The 22,509-nt window shown below is 54.2% G+C and overlaps 1 protein-coding gene across 1 annotated transcript in view; it reads left to right on the forward strand.

Moving 5' to 3' along the window:
- The first annotated feature begins 279 nt into the window (after positions 1–279).
- Positions 280–22,509, forward strand: part of PADI3 (peptidyl arginine deiminase 3) — a 28,954-nt gene continuing 6,724 nt past the window's right edge. Inside the window, exons 1-13 of the mRNA XM_004741360.2 lie at positions 280–371; positions 7,872–8,052; positions 10,358–10,430; positions 11,770–11,831; positions 12,811–12,928; positions 13,691–13,816; positions 15,491–15,669; positions 15,874–15,977; positions 16,085–16,196; positions 17,284–17,391; positions 18,575–18,726; positions 20,134–20,278; positions 20,387–20,489. Of these exons, the coding sequence (XP_004741417.1) occupies positions 280–371; positions 7,872–8,052; positions 10,358–10,430; positions 11,770–11,831; positions 12,811–12,928; positions 13,691–13,816; positions 15,491–15,669; positions 15,874–15,977; positions 16,085–16,196; positions 17,284–17,391; positions 18,575–18,726; positions 20,134–20,278; positions 20,387–20,489 (1,555 nt within the window). The remainder of the gene's footprint in view (positions 372–7,871; positions 8,053–10,357; positions 10,431–11,769; positions 11,832–12,810; positions 12,929–13,690; positions 13,817–15,490; positions 15,670–15,873; positions 15,978–16,084; positions 16,197–17,283; positions 17,392–18,574; positions 18,727–20,133; positions 20,279–20,386; positions 20,490–22,509) is intronic.

Here is a 22,509-nt window from a genome sequence, read left to right on the forward strand (position 1 = left end):
GGTGGCCCAGCCAGATGCCTGTGGGGACTTGCTCCCTTCGAGGGAGAAACTGACTCCCTCCATGCTGGGGGCGGAGCAACAGGTTCGTATGCAAATGATGGGTTCCTTCTGGCCAATTCTGAGCTCCCTGCTCTGGGAAGGGGCTGGGCTTCCAGGACTGGAACCAATGAGCTAGCACCCCCGGCTGAAGAGGCGGGGCCAGTGTCCTTTAAACCACACGTCAAGGGATCTGTGGGGCAGTGTGGGGTTTGGTGGCCCAGGCCCAGTCCCAAGGCCAGCATGTCACTGCAGAGAATCGTGCGTGTGTCCCTGGAGCATCCCACCAGCGCCGTGTGTGTTGCTGGCGTGGAGACCCTCGTGGACATTTATGGGTAAGAGCCAGAGGCCTAGGGGTCTGCGGTCCGTTGGTGCTGAGCCCCTTGGTCTCTTCCCACAAGCTGTGCAGGGCTTCCTCGGGACGCAGGCCTGGCTCCGCTGCCCTCCCCCGAGTCAGGGGACTTGCAGTGGTTGAGCTCTAGTCCAGGGCCTTGGAGGGTGCTGGTGTCATGGGGGTTTGGGCACAGTGGAGGACCCTTGTAGGCTGGGTACACACGAGTAGGAAGAGGTGTGTACCCCAGCCACGGTCCCCAGCTTATGAGCTCTGCAAAGAGCATCAGTCATTTCTTTAGAAATCATTTATGCTTATGTAGCACTTCCTGTGTGCCAGACACTGTTCGAGGCATGGCAATCTCCTTGAATTTAATCCTTGAACTTAAACGCTTCAGTTTAACCTCACAACAACCTCTGAGCTAAGTTTGTTGTCAGCTTCATCTCATTTGATGGATGAGGAAACTAGCACAGAGAGGGCAAGCCATTTGCTCAGGTCACACAGTCACTAAGTGTCAGTGCCAAGATTCAAACCCATTCATGGTCAAGTGTCTTATGATTTTAGCTGTGTGCCACTTGAAAAGGAAGGATCTGGTTTCCTCCAGCCATTCAGAGCCCACCTGATAATGGCCCTATTGTGTGCCCTGGCCATGTCCTTAAAGCCAGTGGCTGGAGGTAAGGCCCCACCTTCTCTCTCTCTCTCCCAGGAAGAAAAGGAGAGTTTGGGCAGGGTTTTAGGAACTGGGCTCTGGGAGCCACTGGGGAGCTGGCTATGTAGCTTTTTGGGGAGACTCCAGGGGTCCCAGCTCCGAGGCTGAGGATGCAGGTAGGAAGGGGACAGGGAAGAGAGAAGGCAGAACTGTGTCACCCTTCCCTTGTCACTGGTCTTGCACCCTCTCTGCAGACCAGGTTTTGAAACCTCAGCAGTACTGATGCGATAATTCCCAGCTGCAGAGGGTGTCCTATGCACTGGGAGATGCTGAGCAGTGCCCTCAACTTCTACGGACCAGATGCCCATGGCACACCCCCACTAGTGACAGCCAAAAATGTCTCCAGACATTGCCAGTTGTGCCCTGTAAGGGGTGGGGGGAATCACATCCAGTTGAGAGCCAGTAACCCAAACTAAGACATTAAAAATTGGAGCAAACTTAGTCGGAAACAGAGATGGGGTTGGCCCCAGAGGGTTAGATGAGAAGGGGTGAGGGGCTGGTTATGGGAGGGAACCAAGTCTGGAGCAGACCTGGCTGAGCTAGGCATGGGGAGCTAAAGCTTGGCTGATGGTGGGTGGGCAGTGAGAAGTAGGAAGGGGATTTGGAGGAGGGGACAGCCACAGAGGCTGTACCAGGAGGAGTGACAAGGGAGGAAGGTGTCTGGCGCCACCCCCTCCTGTAGCGCTGTGTGCCCATGGCCGTGACTCACCTGCGTTGGCTGCCTCATGCCCGTCGGGCAGATGTGCCTCCAGTTTGACCTGCCCGGGAGGCTCAGGGCCAGCTCCTCCCCTGCAGAGCTTCCTTAGACGATGGAGGATGAATTGGGCCCACCAGAGGCAAAGGCAGCAGTGTCTTGTGGGTATGAGAATGGATGGGCCATGTTGGGGTTCTCAGAGGAGATTGGGGGGGGACAGCCACAGAGTGCAGAACAGAGCCTCAGGCACCCTCAGATGAAGGATTCTTGGACCACTATGACCAGACCATCCTGGGGGAGGGGGAGAGCTGCTGGTCCATTCATTCACACATTGATCAAGTATTTCTTTGAGGTCTAGCGTGGGCTGGGCATGGGGACACAGTGGTGAACAACGAGGTGTGGTCCCTGCTCTCTGAAAATCCTGTCCCTTCAGAGTCCTATCAGAGGCTGGACCACCTTACGCTTGGTGGAAGGATTCCTGTCTTGCTAGGGGAGAGGGACTGGGTCAGCTCTATAGTCCCTCCCAGCTTGGAGATGTCGCCGCAACCCTGGTGTTCACACGGCAGGCCAATGAGGGAAAGGGCAGTGGGTGTGCTGGCTCAGTCCTGGCTCCATGATGACTTAGCAGCCGTCTGACTTCGGGAAAGTCACTTAACTTCTTGGAGTCTGTTTCTTCACCTGTAGGATGGACACGGTCCTATCAGCGATGATACTTAGAGACGACTCCGTACCAGGCGCTGCCCGAAGTGCTTGGTGTTTAGTAACGAATTCTCCCAATTCCAGGAGGGGGGACTATCATCATCCCTGTTCTACAGATGAGGAAACAGAGCCACAGAGAGGTTGAGTAACTCGCCCCATGTCACACAGCCTGTGAGGAGTGGTGGAGCCAGGCTGCGACCCAAACACGTTAACCTTCACTTCAGAGGACTCCCGGGAGGATTGAATGAGACTGTGTGTGTGGAGCATATAGGTGATGCCGGGCCCGTGGTGGGCAGTCTATTATGGTGACTGCCACCACCCCCTCCATTACCGCCACCTTCCCGTCCTCCTCCCCCTCCTCCCCCTCCCTCCTCCTTCGTCTTCATCATCATCTTAAGGCTCTGTCCCAGCCCTTCGGACAGCGGACAGCCTCAAGTGTCTCCACACCCGCCATCCACAAGATGGGTACAACCTCTAAGCCCTACTGGGAGGAAGAGGCAATGAGAAAAGAGAAAGGAACATAAGCCAAGCAGTCAGGGCAGGTTTTCTGGAGGAAGGGCCCCAACCAGAGCCTTGAAGGATGAGCGCAGGCAAGACCATTGGGGTACTCTGTCTGTGGCAGTGGACTGAACCCTGTCTTCTTGCCTTCCGTTGAGTGGGAGACGACCCTGACTTGTTAAGGGGGTTGGGGTTTCCTGAGCAGAGAGTTCTAGGGGGAAAGGGAAGGGAGGGAGACACGCGGGTGTGCTGAACCTCCCTGGGGACACATGTGTAGCCAGGGTTGAAAACCACTGCCCTGGTTGGACAAGCGAACAACTCCTGTCCCCTCTTGCTCAGCAGAGACAGGTCAATGGAGTGAAAAGGCAGAGGGCACCTGGGGGCCAGGATTCCTGCACTTTAATCCTAGCTCAGTCATCCTTTGCTACCTCATCTTGAGCCACTTTCTGTGCCTTCCTGGGCCTCAGTTTCCCCTCATGGGCCCTGATGAGGCTGACATTGAACACTGGGTTGCACGCTTTGCTCATGGAGGTGTCTGGGCCCCCTCCCCAGTTTGACAAAGTGGCTCTCCATCTGCTTCCCCCAGCTCGTGCTGTGTGAGAGCGCTGACCTGCCTGGGCAGAACGGGGCCCTGGGAGGCTGGTGCATCGCCAAATCTCCCAATGACCTGGGCTTTAGGAAAAGGGTTCATGGGGCCACCATTTCTCAGGGGTACATTTTATTAGTGGAAGAATGTGAGACTAAGGAGGGGCCATGGTCTTCTGACCCTGGTGATGGTGAGGCCAGAGGACTTGGGACCTGAGAACCTCGCTGAACAGGGAGGGGCCACGAGTACTGCCACCCAGAGCCCGAGCTGTCTGGGCCTTGATGTTCTCTGGCCCCGTGGGCCACGTCAGTGGGGACCATGGTGGTCATCTCGTCAACCTGTCTGTTTCAGCCACAAAGACCTTTCCCATCAGTTTTTTGGCTCTGAAATGTCTGGTTTCATTTTCCCAGAGGCCAAGACCCTGAGCCCATGAAAGGGGAGGATGGGTTTGGGTTTGCAGAGGAGCAGGGGTTGAGTCCCAGCTCCATCACCGACCCGCTGTGTGACTCTGGGCCAGTCACCTGTCATCTCTGGCCTTGTTCCCTCACCTGTACAGTGGGGATAATAGGACCGACAGCGTGTGGCTGTGGGGATACCTCTGTCACCATTGTCACATCATCGTCCTCACCATTGAGGGGTGACATAGAGCAAAAAGGAAGACCTGACTTGTCTTGATTCCTAGGACAAGGTGGGCTCACCCTGAGACCTTCCCATGCTGCCCAGGGAGACAGCGCACCCTTAGCCATGGTTCTCAGACGTCACAAGACATCAGTGTGGCTTGAAGGACAGGTTCTGGGGACCCTGCCAACAGCACAGTTGGGTCTGGACTCTGCATTTTCAACAGATAGGTCTGAGGTTGGCCACCGTGATGGTGACTAGTTGTCCTGGTTTGCCCAAGACGTTCTAGGTCTTCGCACTGGAAGTCCTACACTGCAGGACACACACGGTCTCTGACAAAACAGATCTGTTGGTCACAGTAGCATGCTTCCACTCCCCCTTTGTCAACTGAGCTTGTAGGGCCTGCAGGTGGGCCCCTGGGCTGGCTGGAGCTGCTCAGTGCGGGGAAGATCTTCAGCCCATCCCGTGTGTGGACAGCCTCAGTGAGGGAAAGCTGGGCTGGGCCTGGGGCAGCCCAACATGCTGGCAGCTCCTGCTGAGCCTCTGGCTTCTTCCCCTGCCCTCCACAAGATGGGAAATCCAGACCCTCCTGTACCTGATGCAGGCTCTTCTCCCAGAAGCCACCGTTTTGATCTTCTTAACAGCTTCCCTGATGGGGCGTGAGCACTGGACTGGGGGAGTCTGGACCCCTACCTTCTAGTCCCTTCTCTTCTGGGCCTCAGTTTCCCTGGAGTAAAGTAAGGCATGGATTCATGTGCCTTTAACTTTCACTTGTCTCAAGCGTTTACATGCACTGACTCCTTTAATCTCTACTTTATAGACGGAGACACTGAGGCAGAGGGAGACCAAGCCTCTCCCTCAAGGTCACATACCCAGTGGGTGGTGGGGCTGGGATTTGGACCCAGCTCGCCCACGCCCACAGGCTTAACCCCCTCCCCTCAGCTCCAAGGTGTTGCCCCTCCTGATCAAGAACTTTTGCTGGCTCCCCGTGATAGCCTGAGTTTACCCTTGACCTCCTAAGGCTTCGCTGTGAAAGTAATTCCCCTCAAATGTTTCTCCTCCTTGTCCTTGGTTCCCCGGCCTCTCTCCAGGAAGCTGCCCCCCAGCCCCCCCAGTCCACCCTCTCAACCTGCCTCTGTCTGCTCATTTCCCGTTTCATAATTTACTTGACTGTCACCCTTCCCCCGTCTCGGATGGGCGGTTTTCCAAGCCTTCCCCATGATCTCATGTGAGCCTTGCAATTGCCCGTGAGGTTGACCAAATGGGTGTCATCATTCCACTTTGTAGGGAGGCCGGGTAATTTCTCAGGGTCACCTGGCCTATGTGCGACCCAGCCCAGTCTAGAATCTGACTCTTGACTCTGGTCCTGGCACCACGGGGCTCTCAGCATCTTCCCCCCAGGCCTGGCAGGATCTTCATCGGATCCCTGGTGCCTCATACAGGGAGGTACCCCAAACCCAGGGGCTGGGGCAGGGGAGCTGGGTGGGGTCCCATACCAGAAGGAGCATCAAGCTGTTCACCTCGAGCTCACGGGCACCCAGGGTCCAAGCAGCAGTTTGGGGTTGGGGGAAGTTTCATGGAAAGTGTATAAACCTCCTGGGGAGCTGGAGGCCAGGTGACTCAGGGAGTGGGGCTGAGGGTGCCCCCTGTAGTGGGGTGGGGGGTCCTTCATACCCAGTCTATCTCCATGTGTCTCTGTCTTTCTGGCCCTCCCTCTCTCTGGGTTCTTCTACATCTCTTTGTCTTTCTCTGTCTCTGTGCCCCCATGCTTCTCTGTCCAGATTCTTTATGTCCCGTGATGGGCCTGGCTCCCACACCCAGGGCACAACAGGACCCAGGGTACCACCAGCCCTGGAAATTACAGGCTTTGGGAATAGGGTTGCCAGATAAAATCCAGGATGCCTAGTTAAATTTGAAATTCCGATAATGAATATTTTTTTATTGTAAGCTTGTCCCAAATATCGCATGGGACGTCCTTAGACTAAAATAACGATTCGCTGTTTATCTGAAATCTGGGTGTTCTCTATTTATGTTTGCTAAATCTAGCAGCCCTCCTTGGGCGGAGAAGCAGGTGTGCTGGCCCCGCCCCGCTGGTGAGGACACCTGGGAGGGCCACGCCCTGGGCTGGGACCCGCCTCCTGAAGTGGAGCTTGGGCTTGGCTTATTTCTTTATTTATTAAAAAAAAAAAGCCTTTTGAGAAGTATCAGGATCCCACTGGTGGAGGAGTGAAGAGGGTGTATTGAAGGAGGTCTGCTCTCCTCCTAGTGGGGCAGAGAAGGGGAAAGGGCCTGGAGTCGAAGCGCCGGCTGTGCTAATGTGGGGAAGTCTCTTGCTCGTCCTGAGCTTCTGTTTCCCCACGTGTAAGTGGGAGTAATAATCCCTCCTCCCAGGGCCACAGTGAGGATGAAGGCTTGGGCCTTGCCACTTACTAGCTCCATGACCTTGGGCGGTTTACTTAACCTCTGTTTTCCTATCTGTAAAATGGGAGACCATGGTAGTCTGCGTCTCCTAGGTTTATTGAAAGGATTACGTGATGTAATAGACCTAAGAACCTGGCACCGGGCTAGCATATAGCCAGAGCTCAACAAATGTCCGCTCCTGTTATCCCCCAAGCACATGTGTATGCTGCTTCCTCCAGGAAGCCTTCTGGTCCCTCTGGCTCACAGTGGCCTGTCCCTACTTGGGATTCCACTGACCACTGACTTCCTGGCCATAAGCCCCATCTGGCTGCCCCGGGCAGGGCTGTTTTTAACTCCCCGATGGGATGGAAGTTACTGGGGCAGTGGGGAGAGCAGTGGGTGTATCTGCCTCGGTCTGGCAATACCTCTGGGCACAGTGGGCGCCCCAGGCACCCTACAGACAATCAGAGGGTGAACAGACTGATTCCAAACAGGACTCCGGACTAGCTGGAGGTGGGGTGGGGGACATGTAGTCCCAGGGCCAAATGACATAGACTTTTTTTAACCGTACAGATAATGACGGGTTGTTTGACTGAATCTGGCCCAGTTTCCCAGTTTCTGCAGCGCCACGGAGAAGCAGGGGCTCTGGGTCAGAGACGCAAGGCAAACCTGGCTGTGCCATTCAATGCTGTGTGATCTTGGGCTTGGTACTTGATCTCTCTGAGCCTCAGTTTCTAACCTTTGCATTAGAGATGGTACCACTCACTTTGCAGACTTGTAAGAATAAAAGGAGCCAGGAACTACAAGGCACTCGGCACATGGTGGGCACGCCACAAGATTTACTGCCCTTCCCTAGGGAACTCCCAGAGGACGTCTCACCCGCTAAAGAGGGATGCGTTGGGACCTTGAGGGGGAGACTTCTCTTAAAGCCGTGGTCTTAGAGTTGCACTGGGGTCCATTTGCTGGCTGGTGTCCCCTGAGCTCCTCGTGCCCAGCTTGTTACCGGGGGATTATAAAGTACTCAATTGGGTCCTAACTTTCAAAGAGCTTGTGGTTTTGTTGGGAGTTAAAATAACTCACAAGGGAAATGTTAATGAACACAGAACCTGGGAATGTGAGATTGTGAATGCATTCGTGTGGGGTCCAGGCTTCACTCCCAGGAGCTTGCTGTGGGGATCTGAGAGGATTGGGGTGGTCAGGGAGGGCTTCCTGGAGGAAGCAAGAGTTTGAGCCAAAGCTCAAGCATCTGAAGAGCTATTGCATCCCTCTAGAACTTCCCATGGCTTCTTGTCCTTCCCAGGTCGGTACCTGAGGGCACAGAGATGTTCGAGGTCTATGGGACCCCCGGCGTGGATATCTACATCTCTCCTAGTGTGGAGAGGGGCCGGGAGCGCGCGGACACCAGGCGGTGGCACTTTGATACGGGGTTGGAGATCATCGTGGTCATGAACTCACCCAGCAACGACCTCAATGACAGTCATGTGAGCAGGACCCCTGGTCCAAGGGGGGGGGGGGGATGGGGTCATGATCTAGCTCCACAAGGGCCGGCACCCTCTACTTACCCAGACGGCAGGGTAGCGTGATGGGTAAGTACCTGCCCCTGGAACTAGCCAGCCCTGCAGCTTACAGACATAAACTGTGTGTCTGCTGGCAAGTCACATCAGCCCTCTGGACCTCGGTTTCCCCGTCTGTAAAATGGGGATGATCACAGCACCTTCCCTCCGGGTGCTGGTGTAGGGTGGGTGGAACATGAGTCAACGTGGGCTCCTTTTCTTGTTTCCCAAGACCCTGGTGAAGGGAGGTGTCCCCGTTTCTCTGGGTCAGGCCTCAGTTTCCCCATCTGCAGGCTGAGGGTTGATTAGGAGATCTCTGCCACCCTGAATGAAGGAGAGAAAGCAGAAATGGGGGATACCAGTGATGGGGAGGCTCCCTTCTACACGGTGCCTCACCTCCTAATCCACCTGCTCCCTGACTTCCTTCCCTTCCCAGGCAGGTAACTTCCCTTCCTCTCCTCATTCAGCCACCAAAGGTGAGTTTAACAAGCCCCAGCTGTAGGCAGGGTTCTGGCCTCAGGGCAGGGGGCATTTAAAAGAGGAAAGAAATGGGGTGGCCCTGGAGCTTGGCCCAGGTGATGCCCCCTTAAAGGGGTCATGGGAAGTAGCTTGTTACGCGGGAGTGACAGGTTTCCACTCCACGTCAGGGGCGGTGTTGCAAAAAACTGACCTTTTAAGGACCACTGACCACATGCCACGCCCTGGACAGCCATGAGCTCACACAGGCCTCACAGCAGCTGCGAGAGGCAGGGTCTGATCTCCATCCCATTGGTGGGGCCGCCAAGGTTCAGAGTAGCTGTGTTCTGCACAGAACTGCCTGGCATCTGGGGGGGCAGGTTCCCTTCATCACCCCCTTGTCTTTTCCCACCCACGTATCTGAGATGAGCCCCTCCACGGAGCTCTGTGATGCAGGAGGACAGGTAAATGAACTCATTTTACAGACAAGGAAACCGAAACCAGTTACCAAAAGTCAGCAGATCTAGTGAGTAGCAGAGTTGGTGAGCTTCAGGATAGAGTCCCTGGGGCAAGAGGACCAGCCAGCTGGTGAGGGGCTCCTCCTGGGTGCCCTGCCAAGCTGGGGGCCATGTGGATGCCAAAGACCAAACGAACTGAGGAGGGTCAGAGTGTCCTGCCCCTCCCCTTCCCCCATCTTCGCCCTGGATCCAGGTAACTGTGTGCCTGAGACCACTGAGCCCCAACTCAGGCTTGACAGTTGGGGGTCAGTGATTGCAGGATTTCAGGGTTCCCAGCACTGAGGGGTGAATGGCCCCTGTAAGATCCTGAGCCTTCTGACAGAGCTGAGGGACCCCCATCAGGAGCTTCCATGCAAACAGAGAGCAGTGGGTTGAAGGAGCTTTGACACGTGGGCCTGAAGCTGTGTTCTCATCAGTCATGGTCAAATCAGCCTTTAACAGCTATCGGGGCTTGCCGTGGCCAAGCACGGCGCCGAGCATGTCACCCACCATCCTTCTTTGATGGTCACAGCCTACAATCAACCCTCTGCGGTAGGGACTATTATTATCCCTACTTTACAGCAGGGGACATTGAGGCCCGGAGAGGGCTAGTGACTCTTCCCAGGATAGTCACAAGTGGTGGATCCGGAATCTGAGCCCAGAGCTCTGGAGCACTCACATGATGCCACCTGCCCTCTATGAACAGTAGCAGGCATGTCTGGGGCCCTTCCTATAGGGTCAGTCCGGTACGTGCATTGTTTCTCAGCGGCACTATAATCCTCTGTGGGCAGCAGGGACCCATATGCTTGCTGTTCTGCAGATGAGGAAACCAGACAGCTCAGAAAGGTGAGGGACCTCAGCCAAGGTCAAAGAACCCAGAGGCGCTGAGCTCAAGACCAAACCTATCTGAATCCCCCAGATAAGAGAGGGTCCCTAAACCCTACACAGTCAGAGACCTCCTCAGTTTATGAGCAGCAAAACAGAGATCCAAAGGGGAGCAGGGGCTTGGCCAAGACACACGGTAGTCATTGGCAGCACAGGGGCCCGGGTCTCCAGGGAATCCCTCAAAAATGGTCCCATTTTACAGATGGGCCAAACAAGGCATGGAAAAATAAATGGCACAGAGACTAACAGAAGAGCTGGGTTGGTAAACTCAACTTCAGTGCACAGAGCTTCCTGAGACCCTCTCTCTGTCCTGCTAGACCCCAAGACCTGTCCTTTGGGGTGGGAGATACTGGCTTCTGCCAGCTTGACTCTAAGCCCATTTCTCTACTCTACAGGTTCAGATTTCCTACCACTCCAGCCATGAGCCCCTGCCCCTGGCCTATGCGGTGCTCTACCTCACCTGTGTTGGTAAGTTGGGGCCCTGCAAGGGCCTGGGCCAAGGGTGGGGGGTGGCTGGGAATGTCAAGGAACAGGGGTCTTTTTACAAACATCAACTCATTTTATTTTAAAAATTCAAATAAGGGTATATTTTTAAAAATTCTAATGGGATAAAAGAGTATATATATGGAAAAGTAAGCTTCCCTTTCTCCCAAACTAAGACTTCCAGTTCCCCAAGCCCAGCATCCTTCTAGAGATCTTCTGTGCTTGTGCAGGTGGACACAGGCATGCCTCTACACTCCCTCCTTTTGGAAGCAAAGGGAGACATAGTCCAGGCCTGGACCTTGCTTTTCCACCTTAAGAGTTTTGTGCCAGTTGAACACAAATTGACATGTAAACTCTGTGCATAGTAACTCAGATTGATTAATACAATAAAGGAAAAGGTAGATAACATGAATGAACAGGTGGGGAATTTCAACAGAGAGATAAAAACTATAAGGTGTCAAATGGAAATGCTAGAACTAAAAATCATGGTAACAGATTTTTTTAAAAAATGCTCCTGGTGGTAGACTTGACACAGCTGGAGAGAGGACCAGTGAACCTGAAGATAGGGCAATGATAAATTAGACTGTACTAAATTTTAAAACTTTTACACAACAGAAGACAAGCAAAAAGTCAAACTATGGGGGCGCCTAGGTGGCTCAGTGGATTGGGCCACTGCCTTCGGCTCAGGTCATGATCCCAGGGTCCTGGGATCGAGCCCCACATTGGGCTCTCTGTTTGGTGGGGAGCCTGCTTCCTCCTCTCTCTGCCTGCCTCTCTGCCTGCTTGTGATCTCTCTCTGTCAAATAAATAAATAAAATCTTAAAAAAAAGTCAAACTATGGTGCTGCTCTGCCAGAGCACATGAATCTTGAACTCAGGGTTGTGAGTTCAAGCCACACCTTGGGCACAGAGCTTACATTAATCAAAAAAGGGGGGGGGGGTCTGATTATGGACTGCAAGGAGAAATTTGCAATGCATACAGCTGATTTGGTACACACAGATTATGGAGAACTCCAATCAATAGGAAAAAAACATAAACTAACAAAACAGGCAAAGACTATGAACAAACAATTCACAGAAGAGAAAGTCCCAGTGACCAGAACCTAAATAGAAAGATGCTTAATACTTAGCATTGCCAAAGATGTGGAATTGGGAGCTCCTGGATGGTGGGTGGGAGTTTGCATGGATACAAGCACCTGCAAAGCACTTAGCAAGAAAGCTGAAAATGCTCTGTCTGCAGGAGGCATTGTTAGAGGCAAAATATGCATTATTGGACTTGTGCTGGACTCCTGGGAAGTGACTCACGCTCTGTCTTCCCCTTACAGACATCGCTCTGGATTGTGACCTGAACTGTGAGGGCAGGCAGAATAGGAGCTTTGTGGACAAGGTAGGGTGACTCAACCTGGACCCAGAAAGGGACATGGAGGTTAGCATTGACCTAGTCTGGGTTAGGAGGGGCAAGGCCATTACAAGTATCCCCCTGCCTCCTAGCTGGTGCCGAGGTCGGGAGAGCCAAATGGGAAGCAGGCATGGCTTGGGGTGTTCTTTCACCAGGAGAAAAATCATTACCAAGAATTATCAAGTATATACATGCCCAGGACTGGGCTACGCCTTGCTTTATGGGGAAAAGTCCTTCTGGAATGTCAGTCTAGCTCAGGGGTCAGCAAACTTTTTCTGTAAATGTAAGATAGTGAATATTTCAGGCATTGAAAAGTGTCTCTGTTGCAACTCTTCAATTCTGCCATTGTAGTGTGAAAGAGCTTTAGCCAATTCAATGGATGTGACTATTTCAATAAAACTTTATTTACAAAAACAGGCAGCGGGCCAGAGGTGGCCCCCGTCCTGGCATGCCAATCTTCTGATCTAGGAGAAAGGGGAACTCTGCCAAATATGAGGCTGTCAAAGAACTTTGGGCTGAACTGTTGTGGCACTCAACACATTGGGAGATCTGAGCAGAAGGTCCCGGTGGGCTTTGTGAACAAAGAAGACTTCCTTTGAAGTCCGCTTGAACTAGGCTCTAAAGCGATGCGAGAGGGAGGCGATTCCAGGTGGAGGGACGAGCGGGAGTCAAGGCCCGCAGCCGGGAACAGATCTGTAATCAGGAAGTTGGTGAGAAATAGGACATTGGCCCAAGCCACACTGCATTTGGCCATGAAAGACCTCTCTGTAGTTTGGAAATGCTGGTGTGGGCAGTCTGGAGCCACGGCTGCGTCTGGTGCAGGAAGTGCTTCCGTGAGCGTGTACCTGTCCTCGCAGGGAGGGCAGGGAGGAGGAGACGGGGGGTCAGGAGGCTGGCCAGCAGGTGGCCGGGCGGGGGCAGAGGACAGTTGTCAGCCCCATCACCAATTATGCTTTGCCATTGGCAGCGGGATTGGGTCTGGGGGCCCGGCGGGTATGGAGCCATCCTGCTGGTGAACTGCGACAGGGACAATCTGAACTGTTATGACCAGGACAACCGAGACCAGCAGGTGCACTGCTTGCAAGGTAAGGGGGTGCCCCGGGTCACTGCTCAGCGATGCCGGAGGTCGCACTGGAGGGAGCACCGGGGGCCAGGGTTCCAGCTCCCAGACACCCTTTGATGTCACTCAAAACCTGCCTCATGCAGGCAGCTAACCCCTCCCAGCCTGTCTGTAGTGGATCCAAAGCTTCCTATCCGCACCCCAAATCCAGCCTCTCCACCAGGCACCCCGGGCCTGCATTTCAGGATGCCCCACGTCCTAAGTCAGTCCCTCACTGCGCACAACAGCCCCGTGAGGAAGACCACAATAGTGGCCTGGGGAGCGGGCAGTCACAGTTTCTCTGGAATGTGGGCACATCTGTCCCTCATTTGAGACTGGGGAGCACTGAGGCTTGGGGAGGGAGGGGCCTGCCTGGTTTCAGCAGGGAGTGATGCTTGGACTGAGACCAGACTCTCAGCTGCGTGCCACCCAGGTGGCCTACCTACCGCAAGCTTCTCACCTGTCCCCGGGGTTAAGGGCAGGCCGATCTGCACTTCCCGTTGCTCTGGGCAGGTGAGGGAGCGGAGGCCCAGAGAGGATCGGACACATTCGCGTGACACACGCTTCAGATGTCCTCATGGTTTGCTCTCTTGACGGTTTCTAGCATTTTCACAGGCTGGGCAGAGCCGGGGCTCAGAGACCCAAGTCTTGGCACCCTCTGCCCCGGGAGGGGGGTGTGTGGTGGGCAGGAGGAGAAGACACGGAGTGTCAGGGCCCCATGGAGTTGCTGCCCCCTCTGGTTCCACAGACCTGGAAGACATGTCCGTCATGGTCCTGAGGACCCAAGGCCCTGCTGCCCTCTTCGATGACCACAGACTCATCCTCCACACTTCCAGCTATGATGCCAAGTGGGCACGGGTCTTCCACGCCTGCGGTGAGTTCATGCCCATCCTCTGCCCCTGTGCCCACTGCCCAGGGGGGAGGTGTCTCAGTTTCCCCACTTTGGACTAGAGGGCAGGCTCTGCTCTGGCTTCCAGCCTGCCCTGGGGGGCAAGGAAACATGGTCAGATGGGGAAACTCTGAAACAGGTGGGCTGGCGTCCCCACACAGCCATGGCCCAGGGTCGTTTGATTGGATAAATTAAAATACATTCAGGGGCACCTGGGTGGCTCAGTCAGTTAAGCGCCTGCCCTTAGCTCAGGTCGTGATCTCAGGGTCCTGGGATCAAGCCCCAAGTCAGGCACCCTGCTTAGCGGGGAGTCTGCTTCTGCCTCTCCCTATGCCCCTCCCCCTCAAATAAATAAATAAAATCTTAAATAGACATATTTAAAAATATAATTTAAGCCTGTTTGGAAATTCTTATCAAAACTTTCAAACACTCAGAAAAGTAGAGGGAACAGTGATGATCCCTTGGACGTCAGTCACTCGGATTCAACAATTACCACTGTTCACTTCTCTTGCTTTCTCTGTATTGTAAAGCCACTCCCTGACACGATGGCTATTGTCCCTGCAGAATTTAGCATGCATCTCCCCCCAAAACCAATGACAATTGTTCTACAGAGCCACAGTATGAGCAAGGACATAGAATCCCTTTTAAAGATACAAATGCATACAAGTAATAAAATACTCGTTTTTGAAAAGCTCAAAGAAGGGGCGCCTGGGTGGTGCAGTGGGGTGGGCGTTGACTCTTGGTTTTGGCTCCAGTCGTGACCTCAGTGTCCTGAGATCAAGCCCCACATCCGGCTCCACGTTCAGTGGGGAGCTTGCTTGTGATTTCTCTCTCCCTCTGCTCTCTGCCCCTCCCCCCACTCACACACGTGGACTCTCTCTAAAATAAATCTTTTTAGAAAATTAAAAAAATTTTAAAAGACCAAACAAGATAGAAGCATATAAGGCAAAAAATGAGAGTTCCTCATCCCTACCCCTAAACCTGACTTTTGAAAATGCGTTCACTGTTAACGATTTGCTATTTGTTCTTCCTGACTTTTCTCCGTAGGCATCAAACGTGCATGCGTGTGTGTGCACGTGTGTGTGCATGTGTATGTGTGGTGGACATTCCTTTCTGAATGAACGCAGCTCTGCCTCGGTCTTTTGCACAGCTGCGTGGTATTCTGGAGCACGGGCGTGCTGTCGCTCACCCACTGCCCTAAGCACAGGGCAGTTCTTGGTGTTCTGATTTGACCACAGCATAAGTTCCTCGAGGGCAGGGGTCTTGCTCACGGCTGTATCCTGAGCCTGGAACCTGGCCTCCTAGATGCACAGTAGGTGCTCAGTAAATACTTGTTCAATGACTAAACAGCGTGAATACCCTTATACATGTATTTGTAGCAAAGACACCTAGAAGTGGGATTGCTCATTAGGAGTAGAGGTTCCTTTGCGAGATGCTGCTGGGCTGTCCTCCAGAAGGTCTGAACAGGCGTCTTAGAAAGGAATGGCCTTTCCACTGGCTCGCCCACACTGGGGATCAAGCATCTTCTCTCCTTCGCTGATGGGAGGGCAGAGATGGGGGCTGCTCTCTGGCGTGTGAGGTTGGCCCAGCTCCTCCTGCGTCCCTCGTGCTCTGTGGGCCCACCTAGAGGTCACAGCCGTCCCTCCCGTCCCCTCCCAGGTCCTGAAGACTCGTGCGAGGCCTACCGGCATGTGCTGGGCCAGGACAAGGTGTCCTACGAGGTGCCCCGCTTCCACGGGGACGAGGAACGCTTCTTTGTGGAGGGCCTCTCGTTCCCCGACGCCAGGTTCACGGGGCTCCTCTCCTTCCACATCACCCTGTTAGATGACTCCAACGAGGTGAGGGCTGGCCGGGGCAGAGAGGGTGAGAGAGGGCTCCATCCCCGGGAGGGACGGGCACCAGGGGTGTGGAGGACCCCAGACCTCTTGACCTCCCCAACCCCTGCTGCGGCCCCTCTGGAAAGGAGGAGATGCTAGGGGCATCAGCCAGGCCTCTGGACTCCAAGGTCAGTGCTCTTCCCCATCTGCCATCTTCTGCTGTAGGATTTCTCTGAGTCCCCGATCTTCACTGACACCGTGGTCTTCCGCGTAGCACCCTGGATTATGACGCCCAGCACCCTTCCACCGCTGGAGGTGTACGTGTGCCGGTGAGTGTGGGATGTGGGTGAGTATGGGTGTCCTTCGGAGACTAGCGGCCCCTCCTGCCTCCACACCTGGCTCGGTCCTGAGCCGTGCTGCCCGGGCTCGTCCGCAGTGTGAGGAACAACACGTGTTTCGTGGATGCGGTGGCGGAGCTGGCCAGGAAGGCCGGCTGCAAGCTGACCATCTGCCCACAGGACGAGAATCGCAATGACCGCTGGATCCAGGTACCGGGGCTGCCGGGCAGTGTCCAGCTAGGACGCCATTGGAGGGAGAGAACGACTGTGGAGGGAGAGGCTGGCCCAGCCTAACTGGGGGCGGGGCTGGGGGGTGGGGCTGCTTGTGGATATCTAGAAGGACCTGGGGGCTGTGACTGTCCTCCCCAGGGCACTCCTTTTTCTTACTATAGACCTAGAGCTCCCTCCCTCTCCCTAGAACTTTCTAGAGACCCAGGCACACACGGACACTGGATTGAACCTGCATTCACCCACAGGATCTGGGCTAGGCACGGGGCTGGCCCTGAATGAGATGGTGGAGGTGTGGGACACAATCCCTACCCTCAGCACCCGGCCCTATGGCTCCCCATGGAAGGCGACTTTGTCCTCCAAGGGACATTTAGCAGTATCTGGAGAAATGGCTGTCACCCTGACAATGCTACTGGCTTCCAGTGGGTAGAGCTCGGGGCTGCTGCTGTGTGTCCTACAGTGAATGCACAGGGTAGCCCCACAGCAAAGAATTGTCTGGCCCCAAGGACCATGAATGCTAAGGCTGAGAAGCCCTAGTGTGGTGAACTATTGCAACAACGCCCCTGCCCCTGCAATTGAAAATGTCGTAGGGGTGCTGAGCCATCCTTGCCTCCTGGACCAGAGAGGTCAGGATGAAGCTGGGCTAGATGTTGAGAGATCTGAGAAGGAGGCAGACCTATACCTCCTTTGGTCCCCTCAGCCCTGCCCTTGACCAGGTGTGGAGGCCAGAGGTGCCGGCTGATGTCTAGAGATTTGTTTGTCCAACTCAGGCCACCCCGAGCCCCTCTCTGTGGCCACTCTCCCTGATCCGGCATGGGGACACCCCCCCAGCGTCACATCCACGTTCTAGTTACTCCCCGCCTGTCTTGCTGTGTGACCAGAGGTGAGAGCACACCGTCTCTGAGCCTCCAGCCCCTCCTCCAGCCAGCAGGTGTCAAGAACCCCTGTGTTCTTCAGCCCAAAGGGCAAAGCTGGCCTGAAACAAAGAACCCGCAAGAACAGTCCTCCCCAAAAGGGCTCAATCCCAAAGGAGGCTTCGTTGTCCACGGGGTGCCTCTCTCGTTCGCAGGACGAGATGGAGCTGGGCTATGTTCAGGCGCCACACAAGACCTTCCCGGTGGTCTTTGACTCCCCCAGAAACGGGGAGCTGCAGGACTTCCCTTACAAAAGAATCCTGGTGAGTGGTCGGGGGCCGCAGGCTACAGCCTGGCTTGGAGGGCAGAGGAATGTTTTCCAAAGCCCCACTCGGGGTGTAGACTCTAGGGCGCGGTAGTGGGGACCACGTTCTTTAGGGACAGGAGGGACCAGATAAAATACAGGAGATGCCTAGTTACCTTCAAATTTCAGGTCAACGATGAGGAACTTTTGGTATAAGTATGTTCCCAACCGTGCAAGGGACATAGTTATACTAAAAATATCCTCGTGCTTTATCCGAAATTCAAATGTAAGTGGGCATCCTATACTTTTTGTTTACCGAATTTGGTAGCCCTAGGTAAGGGTGGGGTGAGGCCGGGCTGCTGCTAAGAACTCAGGCTTCGGAGGCGGAACAACCAGGCTCTGTTACTCAGATGCTGTGTGGCCTGGCGTGAGTCACCTCCCCTCTCTGAGCCGCGGTTTCTTCATCAGCAAAAATGATGTGATAGCCCTGGCCTCACAGGTGTTTCTGAGGCTTCTCTGTCCTCGGCAGAGGGAGCACACAGTGCTGTTAGCTGAGATTAACACTGGTAATAAGAACTACTGTGAAGATGGTCCTCGGGGACCAGGACCTCCTCGAAGAGAGAGGGGAGACTCCCTTGACGCTGGAGAGACCATGAGACCCTTCCAACCCCTGCTGGATCACAGAGGTGGTGGTAGAAGCTCTTGCCTGGGCCTCAGTGTTGTTTGAGTTGCTTCTAAGAGATGGTCCTGGGGAGCTCTCCCATTTTTCTGACTTGAAAGACTGAGGGTCCATCCCCAGCCACTTGGCCCCCAGGAACAGGCTGCTCTAGAACAGCCAGGTACTTGCCCTTGGGCTGGACTTGGCAGGAAGTCTGCTCAGAGGGAAAGGGGCAGGGGCCATAGCCTCAGGCTCCATGTCTAATGGGGAGTATAGGCAACTGCAGCCCTATCTACGGTCTCCCTGTGACCACGGAGATAACGTGCTTTCATGTGGCAGCAGGCCCAGAGTGCCTGTGTGTTTCACAACTTTAGCCCCCTGCATGCGTGAAATACTGAATAGGTCAGATCCCTGTCCTTGACTCAGTATGTCCGTGATGGACAGACACCCCTGCCCCATCCTGAAGGAGCTCAGAGCCCAGCAAGTTGGCTCAAGCTCTTTCTGGTGACCCCCACCCCTAGCCTGACTCAGTTTCCCCTGCCAGGGTCCAGATTTCGGCTATGTGACTCGGGAACCACTAGACAGCGCTGTGAGTGGCCTGGACTCCTTCGGGAACCTGGAGGTCAGCCCCCCAGTGGTGGCCAATGGGAAAGAGTACCCCTTGGGGAGGATCCTCATCGGGGGCAACCTGCCTGGGTGAGAGAGGAGCAGGGAGAGGTGTTCGTTCGGTGGAGGGTGGTGATGGTGGCAGGGGTGGTGGGGGTGAGAGATCATTCCACTCCTGGGAGAGAACCCACGAGGAGTGATAAATCCCTACTTCTAGATGAGGTAGGGGAAGCAGTGGGCTGATGACCGGACACTGTCCATTGACCTTGGTGAATTTTGCGAAGGCCACGGTGAGCAGAGACCTAAGAGATAATTCAGTCCAGCCTTTTCATTTCACAAGTGAGCCCAGAGAGGGTGAAGTGGCCTGGTACAGGTCACACGGAATCCAAAGTTGTGACTAAACTTAGGTCTTCTGTTTCCAAAAAGAAATGATATTGCTAATAACAGTCTATTAATTAATAGTTCCAGAAGAAAAAGCTTCAAGTCTCAGAGCAATTACATTTCAAGAGCTTATTCATACTATAATGTAAATGACTACCATCAGATATTTTCCTGAGAACAGGAGAAGGAAGGTATAGGACATGAAAAATGAGATGTCATAACACACACACACACACACACACACACACACACACTTATACACACAGAATAATAGACTATTTGTTGTTCAACATGTGACACAGAGATACTGATGCAAAAGAAAAGGAATTATATGGTGATGGTTTTTTGTTGTGGAATAGACCAGGGCATTGAGGCATCCAAATTCAACAAAGTAGTTAGAACAAACTCGCAGTCAAATAAAGGTGAATCTAGAGACTTTGGAGGGGATTCACTGCCCTCAACATGTGATCCCACAGAAAGAGGAAGTTCAAGGTGTCTGGGTGACTCAGTCAGTTAAATATCCAACTCTTGATCTCAGCTCAGGTCTTAATCTCAGGGTCCTGAGTTCAAGCCCTACCTTGGGCTCCAACAGGATGTGGATCCTGTTTTTAAAAAGACAAAAAAGAAAGAGGAAATTTGGGCCGTGCCATTAGATACTTATGTGGAAGTCCAAAGAAGAATGGGGGTTAAGTTCACGAGCATAAAATGCTGGGGCTCTGTGTTCCTTGGGGTGATCTTGTCCATCTCTCTCTCCACTGATGAACAGAAGGTGAGGCCACAGCAAGAGAGACACAAGTTAAACTCCCAGAAGAGCCGCCTGGCCCCAGGGGATGGGATACGGTGGCGAATGTCTCTGGGAGCCAGTGAAGATGGGTCGGAGGGCGGCTCTGAGCATTTGCTGGGATGGCAAGACCTGGGGGTCACCGACTGGGTGGGGTCACGTTGTCCTGCCTCCAACTGTTCAAGAGCTCAGCCTGGGCAGAATTTAAAGGACACAGTGCATGTTTTTTGTTTAAAAAAAAAAAAATTGGATATTGCAGAAACTCAAACTTTGTCATTCCTTTTCTGCACAGACATTTTTAAGCTAAGCCATGTTTTTGACCCCTCGGGCCCCAGGTCTAGCGGCCGCCGGGTCACCCAGGTGGTGCGGGACTTCCTCTATGCGCAGCGGGTGCAGCCCCCCGTGGAGCTCTTTGTGGACTGGTTGGCCGTGGGCCATGTGGATGAGTTTCTGAGCTTCGTCCCTGCCCCTGATGAGAAGGTAAGGATGGTGGTGACCTGCCTGTCCCTGGTGTCTGGGTCAGAGGATGAGCTCCAGGGGGCCGGGCTCAGGCCGGGGAACTCAGGCGGTTCTGTCCTCTCCACACAGGGCTTCCGGATGCTCCTGGCCAGCCCTAGCGCCTGCTTCAAGCTCTTCCAGGAAAAGCAGAAGTGGGGCCATGGCAGGGCCCTCCTGTTCCAAGGGGTTGTTGGTGGGTACCCACACTGTGTCCCTCATCCCAGGCTTCCTGCCCACCCCCATCTAAAGCAGAACACATCATGACTTGAGAGAGAGATGGCCAAGTCTATCCAGCAGGGTGGTCCCCCCAAAGAGCCTCACTGTTGCTGTATGCCTTGTCCCCACCGCCCCCTGCTGCCTGCAACTAGGGGCAGGGACATGACGAGCCGCATGGGCCTGTGACCTGTTGTCATCGGACCACGCCCTCACCTTAGAAGGTCTGATGCTCTGCCATCACTGTCTTTTTTTTTTTTTTTTCTGCCATCACTGTCTTGAAGTTCTTAACCATCTGGGCTTCGTGAGTGACACCTCTTGCTGCCTCCCAGGGGTGAGATCCCTTCTGTACCCCCCAAATCCCTGAAGCCTCAGCCATGGGCAGTGGGAGCTGGTGGGGCCTCCCCTTCTCAAACTCCTCCCCACTGTGGTGGTGGTTGTAGCAGGAGCCCGGGCTTGGGGAGGCCTGGGTACATGGGCCCCTTGGCATCCCCAGGGGTTGGGGGGTGTGTCCTGGCATTAACTGTCCCTGTCGTGGACTGGCAGTGCCCCAGGTCATGGGGTGGGCACCTCGCAAGGGTTGAGCCTCTTGCCCACCCCTGAGCAAGGGAGCTAGCACACCCCTGTGCGGATTCTGCCTGTTTACCGTGGCTTGGGATGGCAGGCCTGGGGGAAGGGGAGACATCTGGCCTGATGTGGGTCCTGTGGCTCATGGGCTGGGATGCCGGGCAGCTGGGGGGCTGTGCACACGTGCCAAGTTTCAGCTGGGGCTCCCAGTCCTGCGGGGGTCTGTGTTCACCAAGTGGATGTCCTGTGACCAAGGGAGCATGACATCCAAGAGCAAGTAAAACACCAACATGACAGGGCGGGAGAGAAACCCTGGAGGAAAGAAAAGTCCTTTTATTTTTGTATGTTTATTGAAACTTTTTTTTCTGTTCTTTGAACAATGGGTCCCACATTCTCATTATGCTTGGAAAGAATTCTGAGAGCCATCGCTGGCTGGGGCGCCTGCTTGCTGGGATCGCCCTATCCCCACCAAAAGTGTGTGAATCAGAGAGGACTGGTCCTCTCCGACAGGGACCCTGGCGGTCTCAGGGAAAAAACCTTTGGCTGGGGGAACTATAGCTTTTTTGGCCTCATGGGAGATAAATAATGTCTTGGACCAAACCTCCAAGGGAAAAGATTGTGTAGAATTTAGAAGCTCTCAGTAGAACTTTGCAGTTCCTTTCTCTCCGTTTACGATCCTCAACCCATTCCCAAGGCTACCCTGGAACCCCAGGTGTAAAGTGGAAGAAATACAGTCTTCCCAGCCCCTTTGTTCCCATAAGGATCATGGCTAAATGCCTTTGGGTCCAGAGCAAACCTAAAAAAGCCTCAAATCCAGATGTTACAGATCGGGTGGAGGGAAAGCCATCATCACCTTTCCTGGAAGGACCACGTCCTCCGTGAACAAGACCCAGGAACAGGCTGAGGGGTTTCCCAGCCGTTCAGCTGGGAAGGAGAATGTGGGAATTCATGGCCACCAGGGCACATGAAGCCACTGTGCCCCAGGACACTAGCATCTCACTGGCCACACTGTGTGCCAGACCTCACTTACTATCCCCTCCTCCTGCAGACCCAAGAGCACAGGGAAGTCAAGGGAGTCACTGGCCCAAAGGGCTCAGCAAGCATGCAATGGAGCTGGCGGACCCCAGCTGGCTCGGAGGGGATGCCGAGCCTGCAGATGGGCACATGGGTCCAGGGGGGTCTGTCTTTCCCCTTGGTCAAGGTTCGCTGCCTTTTGTGAGCACTGGGCTGGGGTTTGAATCACAAGCCCCCTGTTTCCTAGCTGTAAGCTCCTGGGTGAGTCTTTTTGCTTCCTTGACCTGAAGGTGCCCATCTGTAAAGAAGGTGACAATGCACACCTTGTGGGGTTACAGGGAAGCTAAATGAGGTATTGAATGTGGAGAACCGAATCCAGGGCCTGCCCCTGGTAAGAGCTCACTGGCAGCTGTGAGGAT

This window comes from Mustela putorius, unplaced genomic scaffold, assembly GCF_011764305.1.
Source record: "Mustela putorius furo isolate JIRA1106 unplaced genomic scaffold, ASM1176430v1.1 tig00003853_pilon_pilon_pilon, whole genome shotgun sequence".
NCBI lineage: Eukaryota > Metazoa > Chordata > Mammalia > Carnivora > Mustelidae > Mustela > Mustela putorius.